Source organism: Caloenas nicobarica, chromosome Z (genome assembly GCF_036013445.1).
Source record: "Caloenas nicobarica isolate bCalNic1 chromosome Z, bCalNic1.hap1, whole genome shotgun sequence".
NCBI lineage: Eukaryota > Metazoa > Chordata > Aves > Columbiformes > Columbidae > Caloenas > Caloenas nicobarica.
Window position 1 is genome coordinate 92,295,068 of NC_088284.1, and position 23,164 is coordinate 92,318,231.

Consider the following 23,164-nt stretch of genomic DNA (forward strand, 5'->3'; position numbering starts at 1 on the left):
GAACAGCTTTATATTTATATTTAGTGTCAAGTGGCCTTGAAAACTTTTCAGCATTTGTGATACTGAGAAATGATGAGTTAAATTTATCATGTTACCCGTAAACCAGCTAAAGCATGTGAAACATTTCTCTGTTGTATAATAAAGGTAGCAGCAGATAAATAAACAAAACAAATGTTTATATGTCCCAGAGAAAGTCTGAATCCTTAAAATAAACATGTCTGAGGCCACGAGTACCATTGGCACGCTTCAGCAGGACTTCAGAATTAGTTGACAAAAAGGACTCTGGGATTTCACTTCAAGTAGATCACAAATTGCACAATATATAATATGAAAGAGCAACAGCTGCAGAGAAGCGCTGAAATACAGGGGGGAAGAGTGCTAAGATATCAGTATGTAGGGCATCTGGCAATATCAAATGCGCTCCTCTAGTAGTCCTTTAGGAAATAATTCTGTTTCTTTTGTTATAGGGGAGATATTTTAAAATATATAGTAACATTTCTGTAAGTTATATTTGTCTTAAAATGTATTTTTTACTTATTTCTGTAGGCAATTAAAAGTCTGGAAGATTTGTTTTTGAAACATACCACAAATTTCAAACGAAGTAAATCTACATGAAGAGCTACAAAGGGAGTTGATTTGAGAAGATACAACGTTTGCAAAAATGTCTTCAAGCTGTGTGACTTCAGTATTTGCTTTGATGATTTTGTGCTTTGCTGCTGCAGGTAGGTGGCATTATGTAAATCATGCATTCGGTGTATCTTATTGTATATATTCAGAATTATTGATCAAAAATACCGTTTCATGCTGGAAGAATGTAGGTCAGCTAAAGCTTATATTTACATCTAAATTTTATATCAAACTATTGTGATCATAACTGGTATATGGCGATAGGAGAAACAATGCTGGTTCTATAAGAGTGTTGTCTTGCACTTATATTCCCTCTTAAAACCATTAAAGAACTGCAGTAGTAACGTAAATTGTTTTTGTAATTTATTTATTTATTGTCAAAAAGGGGAATTGCATGGTGCAAATCCATGATAAGGGGGAAGGTTACTATGGAGGCTCTTGGGAGTGGGAGCAGAGTAGCTCTGCCAGCGCAATGCTGAGGTCGAACTGTCAGCTGTGTCCGGAGCCTGGATTTATTGTCTGGGTGCAGGGTTGTGCTGGGGAGGCCGGGCTGGGGTCTCTCCGCAGAGCTGGGCTGAAGGGCTGTACCAGCTCGGCTCAGTGTTGCCTTCAAGGTCCGTAATCTGGAATTAAGTCCTGATTACTTTAGTTCATAAAAATTAATTTCAGACAAAATCCCAGGAAGGTTTGTAATAGGACACCGAGTCCTTCCAACCTTCCTGCTCTATTGGGATAAACCTCACCTTGGTCATTCCTTGCAGTTGTCTAATCTGTTCTAAAGTTAACTGTCAGTTACGATGGCAAAGACCTTTTAATAACAGTTCTCAGCATTCCTGGAGGTCTCAGAGATTAGGAAGATGCAGTGCCATTTATGGGGATTGTTCCTGTCCCATGTGTTGTCCTAGACAGAGATTTTTGAAACTGTGTTGCGGTATCTTGTGACAGAGAAAGGAAAGAGCTGTAGAGTTCAAGTACCTAGCTTGTATTGTAGTTTCCTCAAGTGCTGAAGTGATTCTTCTCAGTATGTTTGTTTGTCGAAGTTCTTCCTGCGGCTGCAAGGGGGGGAAGCCTCTTCTCATGTGTCCAGCTTGCACACGGTGTGGGTCGTTGGAGAAGAGGCCAAGGGGATATACAGTCAGTGAAAATGAGGTAGTGGGAAAAGTGGACAGTGGACAGATGGCTTGCTTAAATGAGATGTCCTCACTGTGGAAAAGATGAGGGGCTTTGGAAGAGACAGGGCCAAGCAATTAAATGTGTTACAACTTGGCTTCCTTTCATCGTCGGCATGGAAAATTATGTTGTTTCAAGCCCTCAAGCCTTGTGGGACTTTCTCTGGGGTCGACCTCCTGAAGGAGTCCATCCAGCATTAGTAACTTTGATTATTTAATAGTATGTGATGCTAAGATTTTGCAATAGCCTCATCACAGATGAACTTTCAGCAGTACAGGGCGTGTCTGTGTGTGTCTGCAGCTTGAGCTGAGGATATAACGCTGGTCTTGGCTGAGAAGAGCATTTACTTGGAGCAAATCTGAATCGTTATAGATGCATAAAAATCTACTTTAAAAGAAAGTGCCAGTGTAGAAAATACAAACTGTTTTAATTGATCACAACCACAGTTCCATTTTGCTGCAGAGGAAATTGCTTGCCAAAGGAATCAGCTCATCTCTTACTGCCAGCTTTAATTAAAAGCCGCTAATTTAGAAGTGTTATTCAAATGTCGTGCTACTATTAGAAAGTTATTCAGTGTTCAGAAACCTCAGCCCAACCTCCGTTGCAAAGTTTACTGTATTGTTTTTGGTTTTACTCTTCAATTCTGTTTTTTCCTCTGGCAGCTATTCTTGAAACAAACTCTTATAAAGTTCTATGGCCTTGGATTTGACCAGATGCTTATTCGTAAGTAGAGTCACAGAATGGTTTTGGCTGAAAGGGACCTCTGGAAGTCTAGTCCAGCCCCCAGCTCAGAGCAGGCCTAGCTTCAAAGTTATTTCTTTCTTGGAGACTGATTCTTCCCACTATCTGCATGGGAAGAAGATAGCTGAGGGGAGTAGAAAGGGCTGCAGTTTGTTGGGGGAGGTAAGGAAGCACTAATCATTCTTGTTTCTAGCTGTGCCTGCCCTGTGGGGTTTGGGTTTCTTCCTTTTTATTTTTGCAATATATTCTTAATGAGAACAAGTAATTAATGTCCTTTACAGAGTATCACGAGCAATAAAGAACTGATGGACTTTGGAAGGAGGAGAGAGATCTTGGGCAGCTGTAGTTACAACTGAGGAAGGGCAGCTCTCTGAAGGCTCTTTACGTAGAACTTTTGCCACGTTTTTCTGTTAGTAGTCACCAAGGCCTGTTAACCCAAACAATTATGCTTTAAATGCAGGGGGTTTGTGGCTATAGGTGAAATACGGGTGGGAGCAAGCATCTTGTTCCAGTCGTGTGTGGAAAAAGCTGTGGCAGATGCCTATGAGCAGCTGTCAGCATTATGGCCACAGTACTGCAGGCTTGGCTCTTAACTGCACATGTACAGAACCTGCACTACTTCAGGTTTGAACCATTAACATACCAGTACAAATAAAACTCAGAAGTATAAATAAAATCCCTGCGTGCCTGTGGTGAAGCCTGGGGGGAGGCAGGGGGCAGCATGCCACCTCCCTAGGGTGATGCATTTTATATATTGAGCGTTTTTCCAGCTTACTCTTTGTTTCTCAAGTGGGGAGGCTGCTGCAGGGGAGCACACGTTTCTTTTGTTGGCCAATGCTGCACTGACATTGCTAGAATTGGTCTGAGTTTTGTTGCTGACTTTTCAATATCTTCATCATTGTTATCTTTTCAGGTACAGGTGGTCTTCTAGACAGAACCTGCTTTGTTTTTCTTTCCATTCTTGCTTTTTATGGTATTAATGTGTTAAATATATCTCAAAACCCTCTGAGTTAGATGACATACACAGAGATGCATATTCAAACCCCAGCCACATGTTTTTCATGCCAATAGCTTAAAGAATACACTTCACTAACGTTGCATTGAAAATGGTCTGTATAAATGTTCAAAGAATATTTGTCTATTTCTGTACCTCCTCATATTGCCTGGATGTATGTAGCCAAATGCTTATCTGAATCTGATTTAGCTTGTACACAGATTTCTTTTCAGCTCATATTTATACAGCTTCAATTGTACAGAAAAGGACTGCAAAGAAAACCTTGATTACTGTGAGATTTTTCTTCGCCGTGGAAAGTCCAAAGCAGGATGGAGGGAATTGCTGGCAAACTACCTGCTCGTCTGGAGGAATTATGTTTTTGAAATGGGCTTAAACCAAGGTCTGGCAACCTGCAGTAGGAACTCCACACAAACACTTAGAACTGCACACGCTACAGCCTTGGATAACCTCATAAGCAAGTCTGGCTTTGTAGTCTCAGGAGCAAAAATATTCTGTCCTAATGTGGCTTAAATCAAAGGCTGAAACTTATTTATTTTACTTGCTGGCAAATGTGTGCAGTTGGGTGCATGATGTATGTCTTGATAAAATATTTTAGAGGACAGCTAAAACACGTGCCTCAGGGCCAAACCTTCAAGATATGTTCTTCCATGAAGGAATGGGAAAGATTTTTTTAAAAATTAAACTTATTTTTTTTTCCTTTTTCTTTCCTGCTGTACTATTCGGCTGGAAAGAAGATGGAATGGTGATACAGCCTGTGGATCTGCAGGGGCCAAGGCTCTCATTCCAGCCTCCTGGGGTAGATCCTCTGGTGCTGCAGATCATTCCTGCTGCCAACAAAGCACAGCTGTGGCATCCGATACCAACCAGATTTGCCCATGCAGCCATGTCCTCTTGCCCTCAACCCTCCTCACATCTGGTGTTGCCTGTGCTTGCCTTGTAGACACCTCTCTCCTTGTGACAGAGATTCAGGGTTGTGGTCAGGCTGATGGAAGGACTGTAAGAATTGGATATATTGACGAATTTACCCATTTTCTGTAATGCCGAGCGTACTGGTTTGTCTCCTCATATAGAGTCTGTCTCTGTCGTTTTCTTTCAACAGGTCTTTATTCCCGGGTTCTCTGCTGTATTGTTATCCTCGCTCCTCTCCTCGCCCCTTTCTTTCCTCTCCTTCTTATAAGTAATCTTACGTTGTTCATAGCATGTGTACTTCATTTTCAATAAGGCTTGTAAACTATGTGTCTTTTGGATCTGTGCCTCACAGATATGGTGGTGATGGGTGCCATGTTAATAAGCGCAACAACAGGAAAAAACAGGCCTTTTAATGACCTCTTTTTTTTTTTTTTTTTTAAAGAGGAACTTCCCCAAACCTTGAACACTGTGTTTTCAAAAGCAATATAGGATCCTTCAAAGTATAATAGAAAGTCCTTCAACTGGAAGGTGAAGGATGTGATCTGGGGGAAAAAAAAAAAGCAAGCCAGGAGTCACACAAATTTCCTTCCGTTTTAAACAGTGTTTGCTGAGTATTTCCCAGATGTAATTAAGATGTGAGTTTTATTTTTCCTCAAAATATTTGTTGCCAGAGGTGTGGGGGGTTTTGTTTGTTTAAATTGCGGTTAGAGGTTGAGAACCAGGGGACAGACGTTGGCTCTTGAATTATTAGGACTGAAGTAAAGCACAGACTGGTTGCAACTTTTGAATGGACAGAGATTTCACTCTCCACCTCCCTTTTCCTTCAGTTCTTTCTCATAATCAGCCAACTTCTACCTCCCCTGAAAAACCACCCAGCCCTGTCCCTTTATGGTCTGGATAGTCAATCTTTCGGAGGATGAGATTAACGAGTACTCAGCACATTTAAAGACTTGCAGGCTCAGAGAAGAGTGAGATGAGCAGAGGGCAGGTCCGAGTGCCGTGTCCTGCGTGTGCCGTGTCCTGCGTGTGCCGTGTCCTGCGTGTGCCGTGTCCTGCGTGTGCCGTGTCCTGCGTGTGCCGTGTCCTGCGTGTGCCGTGTCCTGCGTGTGCCGTGTCCTGCGTGTGCCGTGTCCTGCGTGTGCCGTGTCCTGCGTGTGCCGTGTCCTGCGTGTGCCGTGTCCTGCGTGTGCCGTGTCCTGCGTGTGCCGTGTCCTGCGTGTGCCGTGTCCTGCGTGTGCCGTGTCCTGCGTGTGCCGTGTCCTGCGTGTGCCGTGTCCTGCGTGTCCGGTGCCTGTGCCGCTGCCGGGCGTGGGGTGGGAACGTTCGGCTGGAGGGGCTGGGAGCCGTGGAATCATAGACTGGCCGGAGTTGGGAGGGACCCACAGGGATCATCGAGTCCAGCTCCTGTCCCTGCACAGGACAACCCCACAGTTCACACCATGTGTCTGAGGACGTTGCCCAGTCTCTTGAGCACTGTCAGGCTTGGGGCTGTGACACCTCCCTGGGGAGCCTGTTCCAGTGTCCACCACCCTCTGGGTGAAGAACTTTTCCTAATGTCCAACCTGAACCTCCCCGGCACATCTTCCTGACATTCCCTCGAGTCGTATCATTGGTCGCCAGAGAGAAGAGGCACTGCGAGGGGACCGCTGTGCTCTTCCCGTGAGAGCCCATCGTGCTCCCCGTTCTGAGAAATACTGATTTGGAGCCCCTGACTAGCTTTTAAAGGATGAAATTGTTCTAATTTTTTTTATCCTTTCAACATCCTGATTGTGATTTGAAGCATCTTAATGTCAGATGTTCATCTGATAGGGAAGCAAATGATGAATTCTGAACTTCATGTCAGTGAGCTTAGTGAGATTACTTTGAGAAGCCAAAATATGCATAAAAAATTATGTTAATCTTAATTTTGCAAAAAAAAAAGTAATACCTTTCAAACAGTAACTGGGAAGGTAGACTAAATCTGTAGGTCCTCTGAATTAATGTTTCTTCAGTGCTGCTGTTCGGTGATCTATTCCTGTGTAAATTAGGTTTTTAGTCTGGTCTTCTGTCTGTCTCTCAACCAGCTCAGCTGAGTTAGATACTGTGCCATTTCTGTGTGGTTTATGCATTAAATAGTATTTTTATCTTCCAAAACCACACAAAAAACCTGAAGAGCTTTGAGTGTCAGGATACAGAGAAAGGTTATGTATTTTAGAAGCGGTAATTCTATTACAGACTTGGAATGGCTTGAACTCAGCAGACCGAATTTTTCCTGTATCAGCAAGGCTCTGAAGCTAAAAACAGTCGAAATTCGGCAGAGTTCTGCACCCACGTGGAGCAGTAGGATGTGGGGTTGTGGGTCCTGATTCAGCAAAACAATGGAGTGTGTATCTAAGTGCTTTGCTGAACCAGAGCTTTTATCAGTAAATGTGAAAGTCTGGTTCTGTGATTAAAACTGACTCTGGACGATGCCAAAGGGATTCTCAGAAATATCAAGCCCATGATGCAGTACTTGAATAGTATAGATGCAGGCAAATGGTAGCATTGCTGAGTGTCTCTGGAGGGAAGTACTCGAGTGATGAAAAGTCATTTTGTGGAAAATTTTATGGCATGGAATGGTGAGTGGCATTAATCCTTGTCTTTCTAAGGAAATTTGTTGAAGCTTTTTTTAAAGAGAACCTTATCTTTAACAAGTCCTAAGCATCACATAATTATTTTATAAATACTGTGCTAAAAATAATTCTTTTGTTTTCTGAAGGGAATTGGGATTTGGGATTTTGCTTGTGGATCTTTTAATATCCTCTCTGTACTGTAGGCCCGTATTAACTCTTTTTTAGCTTCTGTGTTTGTCATCTATCTTAAAAACAACACAAACCCTTGATGTCTCTAATAAAAAAGTGAAAAGGCCTTATTTAGTTAACTAAAGATGGCATTTTTGTCTTGTCTAATGTCAAGGAGAAGTACAGAAGTTTTCAGATCTCAAGGGTCTACAGAGGAAAGTGGTAGGTACTCTGGGACATACCTAAGAAATTGTCTCTTAACTAATACGTATTTACCCTTCAATTTTTTTCTGTTTTAAAATTATTCTCCCATCAAACTGACCTCAGCTGTTGATATGTTGAACCTGCCTACTTTGCCCCTACAGAATAATGACTTTATTTTGTGCTTGCTTGTTTCTTTTGCTGCAAAATAAAATAAATTCTGTCATTTGAACTAAGCAGGGGATGTGCAAGCATCAAACAGCACAGTTTTATCTGTTGCCGCAGGAAGAATTAAGCTCCAAGGGCTGTAGCACTCCAAACCCAGCATTCCCGAATGTCATCCTGGGGTGTCTCAACAAGAAATGGAGCATCTGCTATTACAAAAACAGTTGTTACTTTCATGTGAAAAATGTATTCAGTTTCTGCAAGTCTTTTTCTTTTATAAGCTTTTTCCACTGAAACATATTTGCACGAATCAACACTGTTTTACTACTGGTTATGTTATAGTGTAGAGAGAATATAGAGACCAGATATATTCCTTTTCAAAGAAGAGAAATAATTTCATCCTCTGTAGCTAATGACAGTAAAAAGAACTGACGTCCCTCAGGCTGTAAGTCGTAGGTGAGATTAATTTGGAGTGAAAAAAAATATATTTAGCAGAAAGACTCTGTGCCATGTTTCTTTGGTGTAAACTTGTTTTAAGTCAATGGAATTTTACCAAGGATAAAATTTGACCCCAAGTGACAGAAGCAAAGTTTTTAAATAATTCCATAAAGTGCAGCTGCTTCAAGCACAGTGTGCTTTTCTCCATATTTTTAAGTGTACTTTCGAAAAGATGGAGCTATTGTTCCCTTATTTGGCAGCTGCTACACTGAGAGACTTACTAATAGGCAGTTAATAAAAATGGGATTTTACCTATCAGGAATGTAAAGAGCTAAACTGAAAATGTCATTACTGTCATTATTGGAAGCAGTGCATAGAAGAAATAACAAACAAAGGAATTCAGCGTTGAACAATGGAAACATTTCTAAGATTTGTTGTTCTTTCACCTGTTCAGCAGGTGAAATTTAATTTTAAATTTTTGACAAATTTACTTAAGTGGAGCCAAGAGTGGGTGAAGAATTCTTTTTGTTGTTGTCTTCACCTCTTGTCCTCTTTTCTTTTTCTTCACCTCCTAGATCACCAAATTTGCCTTGTATCTAGAAAGAATGGTTGATACAATTTATTTTGGAATAAATAAAATGTTCTTTTATTAATTTCCATTTAAGTGGAGCAGTTAAACATATGCCCTACTAAAGATTCTCATCAAGATATTTTGATTGAAACTCCTAAGCTGACATTTTTTTCCCTTCACAAGATTGTGCGCCTTTTGTTAATGCGTAAAACTCAGAGTAAATGGCCACTTAGCATCACGGTGTCATGGCGGTTCCTTAGGCCTCAGCAATGGTATGAAAGTGAGTAAAGGCGAAAAGGTAATTTGAAAATGTAGCTATTGCTGAAGTAGCTTAACATAGTTCAGTGTGCACGTTTGGGATTGCTGTAGGAGTTGAGATACTTATACAACGTGCTGTAAATATTGGGGCGTGTGGGTTTAGTCCAAGTGGACGATTCCTGGTTACTCTTGGGAAACGTCTGCTCTGAAGCATAAAACCTGCGCACGGCTCAGGGCACAGCTGGGCAGATGTGCTGCCCGCTCCACCCCGGTGGGGTCTGGTGCCCGCTGACCGACGTGGCCCCATCACGCAGCCAACACGCAGCCGCCCTGCGGGACTCAGCGTGCGTGACACCGTCCTGCGTGGTGACGAGATGTAAATGCCTGACTCTGAAGGACCCTTGGGAGAGGGTGGAGCGAGTTGCAGGCCGTCGGAGTGGTTGTGCTTGGCTGTGGCCTGTCCTCGGCCACGAGCAGGGACTGCTGCAGAAGAGCACAGCGATGGCTGGGCCCCCGGCTGGACCAGTTCTTCTGGGGAGTCCCTGTGGCATGATGGCCATAGGTGTATTAAACGCATAGGGCTCACCCGTGAGCCTCGGCTTTGGACTGGAAGATGAAAGGCTTGTTTCTGGATTAGTGACTTGCCGTGTGATCTTGCCACGAGCTATTTCATCTCTCAGTCTTGGTCCCTTGATATGTAAAACAGATGCGTTCTGCCCCACCATGTTCCACGCAGGCCTGTTTGAAGGGCTCACTTAATAGCTTTAAAATACTTGGATCACATTGGTGTGAACTGCTGTTATCTTGTTAATTCTTGAAAAGCTCCCCCCACCTCCTCTTTATGAAGGTATGAAAACAGCAAAGGTTTATTTAAAGATCTGTCAAACCTTTTGCCTGCCTTGCTTGTGTTTAGACTAATGGCTGCTGAATTGGAGAAGTTCTTTGTGATCTCAGACAAGCAACAAGCTGGTTGAAGTTTTGGCAAGTCATAAATTAGTTATGATGTCCTGAGGAGTGTCTTAGCTGATGGAGCTGCTTCTCTTTTCTCTTTCTTCTCCTGCCATGCGAACCCTTATTAGAAAAAAAAAAAAAAAAAAAATCACTGAGAATCAATCATACTCAAAGCAACAGGGTGGGAAATATGAGACCACTCTTACTTTGCTGTAGGCAAAAGGATTTCCAGGTGAAATGTGACTTTTTTTCTTCCATCATTAGAAGAAAACTTTCATCAGCAAGTAGGACTACATTACATCCCATGTGTGGCTTGAGCAACCTGTTAGAATTTTAATATGTGGCTTTAGTTTCTTGCATTAGGGCAGACTTCATCTTGGGAGATGTATTAAACTGTGTAATTTGCAAAAGTTTTTTGCTTTGAAATGTTACATCAGTCTGGCAAAATTTCCTTTTATAGCACTAATGAATTCAAAGCAGTGATTTTTTTGTTCTATGGGATACTTTTGCCTTCAAGCTGAAAAAGTAATCTGTATTTGAGAAAATTGGCAAGAAAACTGTTCAGACATTACCTTGGATATTACTTGTCTCAATTGCTTTATGGAACTAGGCCAGTAGCCGTTGTTTTTCTTGCTGATATAGTGTTTGTGGCCATGTTGTTTGCTATATTCCCATTCATTCTCTCAGTGCTAATGTTTGATCTCTGTGATGACATGTATCATTGCAGATGGAAGAGAGCTAAAATATGCATCATAGGAAGGATTCTTTCAGGTTTTTTAAAAGATTACAGTTGTCTAAACTGTAACATCTAGGCAAATGCTTCTCCAGTGTCTCTTATTAAAAGGCCAGTTAAATGATTTTAGTAATAGCTTCTATAGCAAGAAAAAAAAGTAACTAAAATGCTCAGAATAAGGAATACTTCATGCCAATAGCAGAAAAATAAAAGCAATCATGAAAAATACCCAGTTCTGTTGCTTATGAATTCTCTTGAAATCTCTAGTCTCTTTTATTTTTTGAAATTAGCAAAGCCAGTTTTTTAAGCAATTTCATGCCCAAAGTAAAAGAGTGTTTAAGACTCCGATGGTTGATTTTTGAATAAAAGGATGTTAAAAACATAAGTTACTTAATTCTAGGTCTCCGGTACGTTTACTGGATCTCAAAAGTACATTTGCAGCAAGAAGCCTGTAAGTCAGCTCTTATGAATACCAGACTGAACTTCAGCTTTATTGATATGATTCAGGAGAAAAGAATTCTAATGAAACAGGTCTGAGTATTGAGCTGCTTAATGGTGTTGTTAAAATCTTCCTGTATGGGGTGAAAGCCGAACCAGCTGATTCTTCTGTTTGTTTCAGCAACACACAAGCAGTACGCTAAAGTATTCAGCAAAAAAATTGTCTGAGACATTTCAAGTAAAGGTTGCTAACAAACAACTCCTTTTTATTTCCTGCCTCGAGAAGTCCTAGAATGTAGCTTCTCTTTTTCTCCAGAGAAATAATAATGCACTTAAGATGGTTTTAGAGGTCAAGCATTCGTGTATCTGTCTATGATTTGACAAGGTTGCTCAAAGAAAAAGTAGGGTGAGATCAGGATTTATTAGGGAGCATTTCTGAGCAATGAATCAATGCCTTTTTGGCCTACTGGACTGAATTAATTTAATTAGAGCAATAAACATTTTTTGTTTTAGTTGGCTAAACTAGTTAATTCAGTTCTGATACCTGTGTTGTCTCCTTGTTCCAGTTGCTTTCACTGAATTTTTGAAAGGAACAAAACTCTGCTGCAGTGGAAGGGACATGATTTTTCTCTCGTGCTCCTCAGTGCCAGGCTGTGTGCTGGTGTCCCAGTGCTCCCGGGAGGGGTCCCTTGCTGGAATTCTTCTCTGGGGATTCAGTTTGCTGCTTCACGGGCTACAAGTTCCTGCAGCTGGAACAGGTTCTTGTTTGGACCACAACTTTCTGCACCAAGTCGTTGCATCTTCTGCCCTTTAGTCCCATTCTAAACCAGTCGGTAGGTGTCTGATCCTGATATGGTTGTATAACATTATGCCTCTATGACAATTTTATGAAAGAAATTTTAGAGCAGTGTAGCACAGCTCCTTCATTAATGGAATTAATCCCAAGGTTTGTGTCTTGAAGTGGTAACAATACAGTGGTCCTGGTCTCAAGTCTTTTGATGTTCCTCCTCCATCTATGATACGTGAGTTTGTTTGCTTTTGCCTCCTATACATTTCTTGTTGGGTCCTCTATGCTATTTTGTTAAAAGGCCGTGACTGGTACAGTTAGAGATTTAATGGGAACGTGCTGTGCAAGGGCTGCAGTGCCAATGAGATGGGGCCCTGCAATGACTGGTGCTCTCTGCTCCCCTGTTTCCTTGGGGTACATTCGTCCTCTTGTGTATTACCTCACTGTAACTGTCTGTATCCAAGATGTGTATTAGTATGTTTTCTTAGGGTGATCTCATCACTAATGAGTATCTGATGCCTTTGTAATGCTCCTAATATACACACAGAGCAGCTGGCACAGACTTTTTAAACAACCATCTCCTGGATAATCTCAAAGAACATTTAAATACAACACTGCAGTTACATTGGAAGTTTTTAATATAAACTTTTTTTTTCTTACAATGGCTTAACAGTGTGTTGTGGGTTATATATGGGGTCTCTCTTTGCATTTATGGTGAATGAAAACTGCAGGTGACTGTCCTAGGTGGTTGACTAAACTGTTAATCATTATTATATTAAGGGATGTTAAAGAATTGGTGAATTGAGAGTATGCGTCCGTGCTTTATTTCTGAATATGTTTAATTTGTCGCTGTAGCCTTGTTACTCAGAGAAAAGGGCGTTTGTGCTCAACAAGAATTTTGTCCTTTTCCAGCCCAGCCCGTGGCCCTGGTGGGAGGACTGCGAGCAGTGGGGCTGCTGGGCTGTGCTGCCACATTTCTCTCTTCCTATGAGTCAGGGCTGTGTTGACCTTCAGGGATGCGTCTGTTGATTCAGTGGTGTGCGTCCCATTAGAAAATGTTGGTACCACTCTTCACTTGATCAGTAGGGGATGGCTTTTTAGAAACAGGGATACAGTCAGGCTTACATGTAACCAAGTAACTTCCCTTGCAGGGTGATGTTAAGACTGCCTCTGCATTCTGCGGCCGGTAAATTATCACAAATCTTATGAGATATCAGTAAAATAGTGGGCCTTAACTTCATTGAAGGGAATGGAAGCTTAACCAGTGATCCGCTGATGGAAGAACCAGTTTCAGCCTGGCTCCTCTGTGCTTACGTGAGAGCTTTTGAAGTCCTAGAAGAGCAGCTGGTTTTCCCTGCACCTTCATGGTTGCTAGAGCAAACACAGGGACCCTTGAAGGTGGGTGGCAGGGTGGTGGAGCCTCCATTTTTGCAGTAGCTCATGTTTGTACTAGATCAAAACTGAATTTCCTCTTACAGGAGTATTGAAGTATCGTTCAAGTACTTTGAGTAACTTGATCTGTGATTCACCGGGCAGCACAGTTGAACATCAACTATCAAGTAAAACGTGTCCCATCAGAACTGGAGAATATGGCAACAAAACGATTTGATTTACTGGCATAGCTACATTTCCTTACCCAAAGTACATGAAAAGCTGAGAGAAACACTTTTTTGTTCATGCAGCTGATGTAACTGTACCCATAAGTAGGGTTTGCCAACTTAGCACCATTGTACAATGCAACGTTGAAACTTGCATGCTTTTCCTGTTAAAATAGTTAAGCAAATGAGAGGCAGCAGTCCTTGTCAGGACTCTGAGCTGGACCCTTCACGCTCTGCGCATTGTGCTACAGTGCTTGCAAGTGAAAGCCTGAAACATCTGAGCTTATTTAAACCCTACCAACCAATATGAAAAAAAGCCAAACCAAAACAAAATCAATTTACAGTGATTTAACCAGGTCCTGTGTTAGGTTCTTTGTCTGCCTGTTTTTTGTTTGTATTAAAATGCCATTTATTTAATATCCGTCTTTAGCCTGGAAAGACAGTCCCTAGCTCTTGTTTTTTTCCCCCAAATCAAAACCTGATGTTACCCCTTAATTATGGATATATAGAAATGCGTCGTTTGAATGTTATTTTCCTCTACAAAAATAATAGTAATAATAATAATTTAAAAAAATAGGCATGTGAGATGCATATCCGTGGCCACCTTCAGATTGTTATAAATTCCAACAAAACAGATTTTACTGTACGAACTGCCACCACCAAGTGCTGACTCGATAGCTTTTACGTGTACCTCTAATGTTTAGCAGGAAGAGATATTACTCATTTTATTTAATGCCCTTTCTGGGGGACTGTTTCAATGCTTGCAAAGCGTGTATGAGGCCCCACAGACTGCTGACTCCACTGCAAAGTTATTTTACATCTAGTAAGTTCCAGGATATTGTGACTGTTTTCTAAATAACGCTATCCCCTTTACTGATTGTACTTGAAAACAAAGTTATGCTGTTCCAAGGGCTGCCAAGTCATTTTGAAAGTCTCGCTGTGAGGTTTGTCTCTGCTCGCTCCATCCGTAGGGCCGGGCCGCTGGTTTATCTTTTTGTTGGACGGCAGGAACCACCCTGTTCCGCAGGGTACCCGCTTCCAGCTAAGTCGTGTGGCAAGAAATCTGCCGTCACCTGACAGCATGAATGTCCTCAGGCTTTTACATGTAGTTAATATTTTTGTTTTTACAGAATCTACCTGCATTTTTTTTTCCAAAGTCTTTTTTGTTTGATTGTTTGAGAAGGAGCACCTAGAGTTTTCGTGTACTGGAAAGGACAATGAATTGTACGCCGTTGCCAGGAGTCGGGTTCCCTGTGCGAGTCCCTGTGTCTGTGGTGTCAAGGGGGCTCTTGCCGTCTTCAGACAAGCCCTTAAACAGGAGTTGAACCCTGGCCATGCAGGGGGATGGATTTCGGCACCTGTGGGGTCTCTGTAAGGGAAGTACTTTAGATGCGCATGTGAGCATTTTATATTTTTGTGAAACCTGAATCGGCTTTGAGGTTCCCTGAGACGTTTTTCCGGTTAGCCGTGATACTAAGGTACATACCTTATAAAGGCTACATTAGCATTGGGCACAAATAACTTATTTCCTGAGTTAAAACTCCTTTCTCCAACTTCCCTTTAAAAAATTAAAAAAAAAAAAGTCAAAAGTCAATAAAACATTATTAGAGCAAAAGAGCCATTGTGATTTCATGTGGAGGCCATCTCAGTTCTCCTTTTATATCTGAATCTCGCCTGGGAGTATACGCTGTACTCATGTCCTGGGCTTGAATTGTTTCCAGCTTATTAATAGTTTTGAAAATGCGTTTAACAGCTCACTGCCAATGTGCATGCTCCTTTTGGTTGCAGCTAACAAGCAGCTGGTCAGTACATTAACAAAATGTGGACTCAGTTAACTCTTGTAGAACCACATGTCTGCATTTCTTCAAATGCCTTTGTCAGAACTCTATGGGGAGAAATGGGTAGGACAGAATAAAGGGCACGTGCCTAATACAGGAGGAAGTGAGCAGGAGGGAGTCAAGGAGGAGAAGATCTTGTATTTTGGAAGGGAAGAAGGAGTGCAATGAGCAGGGCATGAATTGTTTCCTAGATGGAAGATGAATGAGTGGTAGCATGTAGTAAGAAACTCCTTAAACAAAACTTTACCTCAAGGAAAATGAGAAGAAAGACATTAGTAATTCATTTACGAGCTCTGGCTGATATTGCAGATAGAATTTTGAGAGATATTTCTTAAGTCAGCAATTTTACTTATTAGCTGAGAATGATTTTGTTTTGGTGTGAGGTTTGTTTAATTTCTGGTGGAGGGTAGAGAAGAACCTCAAGGGTGCTAGTTAGTAAGTGTTTTATTTTACAATTGAGTTTATATTGTTTTATGGTTACTTTAACAGTTTTGAAAGTCTCATTACTGGACTCATTCTGTCAAAATTTGTAGTTTAGATACTGGAAATCATGCCTGTTCAGTTATGAGCCTTACTCTTTTCAATGAAGAAGAGGCGCAAGTATAGGATATATACGGCCAAATCTTTTTACATGTGGCTGCCATCTGCGTGAGCTAAATTACTCCTTATGAATCAGGCGTACAATATGCATGCTCTCTGTTCTGTATAAAGATCTTCTCCCAAGTTGTTTAGAATCATCCTTTCTCACTCTCCATTTAGTCCTTTCTCTGGCAAATCTCCCATGGACCTCATCTGGATTGTTGCCTGATTAAGGACTAAGAGTTTGACCCTGTGAGATAATAAAAACCCAGCATCCCCACAAGAATTTGCAGCTTTCAATGGGAGTTGAAGGCGGTGTGTGCTGCTAAAGTGTTCAGCATGTATGCTGGGTTTAAGGTAATGATTTCAGGACTTGGCTGTGGTACAGAATACATACTTGCTGGCCCTAACTTGATTAAGCTGCAAGTATATTACCATGATTTGAATCCTCTATGGAAAGGAAAACACATGGACTCTCAGTGGATTTTGTGGCTTATTTAGAATGAATTCTCATTTTCTGAGTGTGTATTTTGAGTTGTTCCTCACCAGAAAATTCCAGTTTATTGGTACTCGTATTCTTTTGGAGCTGTTTTCCTAAAAGCAGAGATCAAAGACAGCAGATTCCTTTGGGAAGTGGAGGCCACGAAACTGTAAGATCTAGGAAGGGTTGTTACTTTGACTCTTATTGCACACAGCCTTCCAAAATGATTCAGAGTTTCCTTAAAAGATTCTGGTATCTCCAAGTTTTTATTTAAAAAAAAAAAAAAAGCAAAGCTAATTATCACATCATGGAAGAAAACACATTACAGAATTAGGCCATATAATGAGATAATCAGCACGGTTGGGTGGTGATCTTCAGCTGTTTGTGCTTTAACAGAGCAGACTACCCAAACCCGTGGCTTCTCATCTGAAAAAGAAAACCAGAACTCCCACAGAATCTCACAGTTTAGAAGAGGGAAGAAGTATTGACATTCTTACACAATCCCCAAATTAGCTTTTAATTAAAAACCAGGTAACTATATAATGCAGTTTAACTTGCCAATAATTTCTGACATAAGAAAAAAAAATTCTTTAATGTTGTAATACTGCTTATAGGTTTCTCTTTGAATGCTACTGTGCCTAGGCATAAGGAGGAACCTGAAACTCAGTTTTAGGTTGAAGGGATAATCCTTAAAAGACAGAAGTTTCTTGAGTTGAAGGCTATAGCACGGCTACAAGATGCTTACCAAGAAAATCACTTTGCATTGAAAAGCAAACCACAAACACAGGTAGTATTTAGTTAAAGCAACATTTGTTGAAAATGTAAAGACCAAAAACCCAAAGAACTAGATAGCTTTTTGGTGGAAAAGCTCTTTCAGTCTTTCAAGACTGGCATTTCTGTTTTTATAAAAATGTTTTTTGGTGCATATAATTGGGGTTTTTTCCCCCTATAATTGGCTTTATACAAGGTTGATGGGGCTGGGTTACACTGTGATTGGACACGTAGTATCTGGTCAAACAAGATAACACTTGTGTGTTTAAAACATGTCATGCCTATTGTCTTCCTGCAACATGGACTTCTGCCGTGATGACCTAGGGACACATAGTGTTTATGCAGATAGAAACAGCCGAGCTTGGATGCTTGGAAGCCAAGCAGGATGGATATCCTTTTGCTGAGGCCCAAATGATGCTGACCTCTAAGAGATTATAATGCAAGAAGGTATGAAACAAAGACTGGCAAAGGCGTTCTTGAAAATGCAGCAGGGTGTACAAGATGAGGATAACGACCAATAAATTTCTGGTCATTTAAGTTTTGTTGTAAAGGCTTAAGGAAGTAAATATGGGGTTTGACTGAGAAGTGAGAAGCTATGAAAAGAAAGAGTGCAAGGCAAAGACTGTGAGGGACAGAATTGGAGGAAATAATGCTTAATTTCTGTTATCAAATCTGTATTGTACAGTTCATGGATATCACTGATACGTGAGAGCAGGAAGGAGGAGGCATAAGGTCTTCTTCCTCACCTGTAAATGCGTTTGGCTGTTGTCAGCCAGGGAAGTCCTCTGTGTCTCCCAGCCTGTTTGGGAAGGAGCTGGTCGGATGCGGTGCCTGGAAGAGAAGGGAGCATGTGCCTTCATGCCCTGCTTCTCCTGGCAACTGATGCAAAATAATCTTCCCACTCACAATTTCCCTTAAATTATCATGGTATCATAGAATAGTTTGGGTTGGAAGGGACCTTCAAAGCTCTTCCAGTCCAACCCCCTGCCATGAGCAGGGACATCCTCACCCAGATCAGGTTGCCCAGAGCCCCGTCCAGCCTGGCCTTGAATGTCTCCAGGGATGGGGCATCCACCAACACTCTGGACAACCTGGGCCAGGGTTTCACCACCCTCATGGTAAAAAATTTCTTCCTCAAATAATTCTGAGACTTTAGTTTCAGTAGAGTTTGTGAATATCTGTCATTTCCCATTTATGGCTGGTATTGTGTTTTGTGGCTGGACTGGTATGTTCAGAGGAGCAGAAGATCAGGCAGGGCATTTGGTGTACACGAGACAGTGCACTCTGACCAGGTGTTGTATGATTACTATTCCCACCGTCATTTTCTCTTCCATTAAGTGTGTTTGACAATATGCCTTTTTTTTTTTTCTATCTCAAAGGAAGATGTAAATAACAGTTAAGTGGTGTTTTTTTGTGTAAAGCGTTCAAAGAGAACCTGCTATGTAAGGTAAATAGGGTTATTTTGAAGTCTCATTGAAAAGCCACCAAGTTATTTGCCGAAGGACAAGCTCACTTTTCAGCTGCTAAATTTCTTTTGCCCTGTAAATTAGTGGTAGTAATGCTAACAGATTATAAAAGGGGAAAATAGGGCCATGGAGTTACATTAGTGAAAACCATTTATCTTATGTGCTAAGCTGCCTTTCAAATGATAGTTATGTATTTAGGAAACCTACATCAGTTTTGCTGAGTCCAAGCATTTCAAAAGTCTCAGATCCTCAACCCTTTGAAAATACTCTGAAAAATATTTGTCTAAGTTTATAAGTGGACCTGGCATTTCTGGTTTAGGTCATCTTGCTTAGAGATAACTTCACTGTGATGATGGCAACACTGAGCTGGGCTGGAATGGCCAGTGGACTAGTGGAGCGTTGATTGGTTGTTTTTTCACACTTCTGTGTTAGCTTACCAGCTGAGTTTAATATGTAATGTCACACTTTAAACAGAGCCTGTTTTCAGAGTGCGGTGTAGGCACCGAGCTCGTTAATGTTCAGGTATTGTTTCTGTTGCTTCTGGTCAGCCCTTTAGTGTGGAGGTTCAAAACAGGGATTTCTTAGGCCGTTTGACCTCTGCACTTGTATTCCACTCATCCTGTTGAGTCAGCTGTGTTAAGAGGACAAAGTTCAATTTCTTCCAGTTTTGGGAGGAAAAAACAAAGAGTTTCTACTTTACATAGCTACAATCCAAAAGCAGTTGGCTTGAAGAGCAGATCTATTTATTTGTCTGAATATTGACAGTTTTATAGATGCAGCAGCAGATGAGAAAAAACATGCACTTGATCTGGACAGAGATTGTGTCCATCAAACCAACCTCTGTATGTTGTTGCTAAGAATATGTTTTTGGTTTTGTTTTTTAAAGCCTTTTTATGGTTACAGACCGTAGATACAGCTGTTTATGATTAGATGGCTTCAGAGGTGCTTTTCCTCCTACAGAAAGCTTTCTCTTCCTTTGAGGCAACAAACTATGTATCAAGTCATCCTGCACAATAAAAATCAATAAATGGAAAGGGATTTGAATTTTGTCATTCAAATTCTATGTTGATGATTCAGACTTTCTGGTTCTATCTCTGTATGTGGTGGGTATGACTGATCATCTCTCTGTGCTGGAAAGACTGGTGGCTTTAGTACAGGTGCCTGGCAGCAGGTGGTCATTTTGGCATGACCCCACCAGCCAGCTGGGCAGAATGGATGCAGAGATTGAAATACGAGCAATTCCCAGAAACAACATATTTTAATACTACTTGGAGCTACCTTTCACCACGTGGGCCTTTATCAGTTTTTAAGATTCAATGTCTGTAACTGGTCTCTTGATTTAGACGTTGCCCAGCTGCAGCAGCCTGCCCAAGACTGTCAGAAGGGAGTCCACTCTGCCCTTTCCCACCATGTTGTCATCTTCTGCCCGGAAGCTTCTGGAGAGAATAACAGGAGTTTGGCTGTTTGTTCAGGACTTTCTGGGATCTAGGAGCTTGGTTAAAGCTGCTGTTACTGGTCTGGAATTGCTTCCAGATGTTTGGAAGTCCTGGACAAATGGCCGCAGCGTGTGGACATGCTGGATGCAGGTGCTACATTACTGTATAGCCACCCAGGGTCTCCCCATGGGAATCCTGAACTGAAATGAAAATCCTTCTGCTTTTGAAGGAAAAGATTGCACATTGCAGATCATAATTTTCAGGTGTGGCATGTGGTGGGTTTGTTTGTTTGTTTGTTTTCCCCTTTTTTTCCCTCATTACTAGCTGACAAATGGTCACTCTTCTTGATGCTAGAAAAAGTTCAGTGAGTGTAGGGCAAGACAGCGTTTCATACTGATCCAAAAAGAGTTTATCCCAAGCTCAGCTACTGCAGGGCATTTAGGTAGAAGCAACCTCTTCTACCATGTCCAGAAGACTTTAACTTTTAATATTGACCCTTCCTATATCCTTGTAAATTTCTGCCTGAACATACTGTGATATTTTAACTGATTAAACTGGGTGATCTGCTATGTGAGTGAAGCTGTGTGTGGTGTGGTAGTTATTTTAGGCCTTCGGATAGTACGGGGATCTTGCAAGGTGAACGTGCAAAGAAACTGCAAAATAAGAGGTGTGCAATATTTTTCAGATCTCTAGCATCTTGCAAACATACATTTTGCATTTTGTCCCATAAAAAGATGCTATAACCGTAACCTGGGATAATTACAAGAATGTACAAGATTTACTTAGGATCTATTTGATTGGAACAGTAAGTAAACTTCCTGATCCTTATTTTCAGCTTTTTTTTTTTTTTTTTTTAAATAACTTTTCCCCCACTTTCCCTCTCCCCTGAAAGCTAGAGGTAGGTCTGACTTGGACTGAGCTGATCGGGTGAAAGCATTTGGCAGCTTCTTCAATCTCCTTGAAAAATGGTTCTGTCTGGATAAAAAAGCATTAGGTTAATTCAACAAAAGTAACTTCATGGTATCTGAAGGACTGTGCCATGGGGTCCCAAATGCGTAAATGAATGGAGACCACAGTGTATCCATTTAATGAATTAATCAAGACATTCAAACTTCTCATCACATCAGTGTAGCTGTAAATGCAGTTTCCAGGAGCTTAACATGCAAAGTGAAGATGAGGAGGAGAGGGGAGTGCTGAAATGTGATTTGGTCACTACTTAAATAGGAGGTAGCCCCAGTCCTGCCTTCCATCTGGGGTATTAATAGTGGCTTACGGGAATGCTGATTAGAGAAGCAATTTTAAGAGACCTTGTGTCATGACTGCAATGTCCTGTCATTGTGAGTGGTGGCTTTAGTAATGCTGAGGAAAGTAAACGAAATCGCTTCAGGAAAAGCTTTTATGTTGAAAACAACAGTCTCCTGCATGCTGTTCAGAAGTGGAACAAATGTGACTTAAGTGTGACTGATTGTTCTCATTTCCACTGAATTTTTTGTCAACATATGGGTGAAATAGCTTTGGAGAATGTGTGTGTATATATATTTACCCATACACATATGTACATGAAACTTAGTGAGGCATTGCACAAAGCCTTTTTGGTAATCAGAGCAGTTGCTAAGCTGTGATTATTATTGCTCTCCACTGTGGAAAGGTTTAGTCAAAGCGAAAATGCATGAGGGGCTTTTGAAAGTGGTAGTTTGTGTCACTGTTGTGCTGATCATAGACTAGAAGGAAAATGCATTTGCACAGTCAGCACATTTTCTAAAATCAGCAGTATCTCTTTCTAGGAAGGTCTTTTTGCATTCAGTCAGTGGTTTCATGAGCACAATGAAGTCTGATGGTTCCCCGCTGCCCACAGTGGGGACAGGTTCCCCCACTGCCCTGCGTGGGAACCAGGCTGATGCTCCTCAGGCCTTCCTCCCTGCCATTCGGCGCACCGAAGACCTGTGGAAACCTGCTTAGTCTCTTTATTGCTGCATTAGTTTCCCGTCATGTTAGTGAGCTGAATCAGTTGCTGGGGAAGGCAGGTTTGATGAGCAACAAAATAGGCATAAGGTAGCTGGGAAGTGTTGGTGCAAAGGAGAAGAGCAGTGGAGGGAATGAGACACCCTGGTTTTGGCTGTGGTGAGATGTTGGATGATTCATCCTATCTCGTAAACCTGCAGTGTGAGGTTTCAGTGGTTGGTTTGGTTTTTTTTTTCCTTCCTCTGCCTGTAGAATTAGCTGTGTATGTATAGGTCTGTCAGACCTGCTGTCCCATGAGGGACTTGTTCATTTGAGTCCACGCCATGGTCTCAAGTACAAATTGAGAGCAAATATAAAGGAGGGAGATTGTAATTTTTTCAGCATGTACAAAAACTGAATTCCCCGATTCACTACTCAAGTTGTGTGAGGGGCCTCTTTTGAGAGGTTTTCTTATATTTGTTTTTGGTGGGTTTTTTTTTCATGGATTTGAATACACCGAGCCAAGTCCCTGCTGGTTGCTGGCTTTAGGAATATTCATGGTTTTGTTGAACTTCATGAGCCATCATGGTTACAGTCAGCCAACGCTGACTGTGCTCAGATTGCCTAAAAATGATGACTATGGGGATTAGCTCAAAATGGTAAACTGCATGGGAAAGGCTTGTTACCATGAAAACTTAAAGACAGTTTGTATCTCTGCTGTAATGATGCTTCTGTCTCAAACAGAAAATGCAGCTGCAAGTTTCGGTAGGTCTTGCTTTTTTATTTTTGCAACTATTTGCCTGTCTTGAGGGTTTAAGTTATTTTGTAGCTGACCTTATCACACAGCATGGAATTGAATATTTGCTAATAAGTATTTTAAGTAATGTTTTGAAGATCCTAGCATATGGACTTTAGAAAACTCTCTTTTGTCGTCTTCTGAAAGATGTCACTTGACACTGTTTATAAAACATAGATGCCTGTGGATCTGTATTAACATATTATATAAGCTTATTATTTGGCTTAAAATAATCAGGTCTCTGTGGGATTTATAGTATAATGTATATCTTTACCAAGGAGACTGAAAGCTAGCATGATAAAGGGTTTTTTTATTCTTTTAAACAAAAACGTCACCATTGGAGAGATTTTTGAGGAATAATTGACAGATGTGGAGGCAGTAAAGATAAATGCTTCTAAAAGTCTACATTAAGTCAGCTTCTCATGTTACTCTAGAATGTATCTGCATGTATTTTCTTTGCTCCCCAAATTTTTCCTGTTTTATTTTATTAATTTA

The 23,164-nt window shown here is 41.1% G+C and overlaps 1 protein-coding gene across 1 annotated transcript in view; it reads left to right on the forward strand.

Moving 5' to 3' along the window:
- Positions 1–23,164, forward strand: part of TGFBR3 (transforming growth factor beta receptor 3) — a 119,276-nt gene that overhangs the window by 13,308 nt on the left and 82,804 nt on the right. The window contains exon 2 of the mRNA XM_065656064.1: positions 547–722. Coding sequence (XP_065512136.1) covers positions 662–722 — 61 coding nt within the window. The 5' untranslated portion in view covers positions 547–661. The remainder of the gene's footprint in view (positions 1–546; positions 723–23,164) is intronic.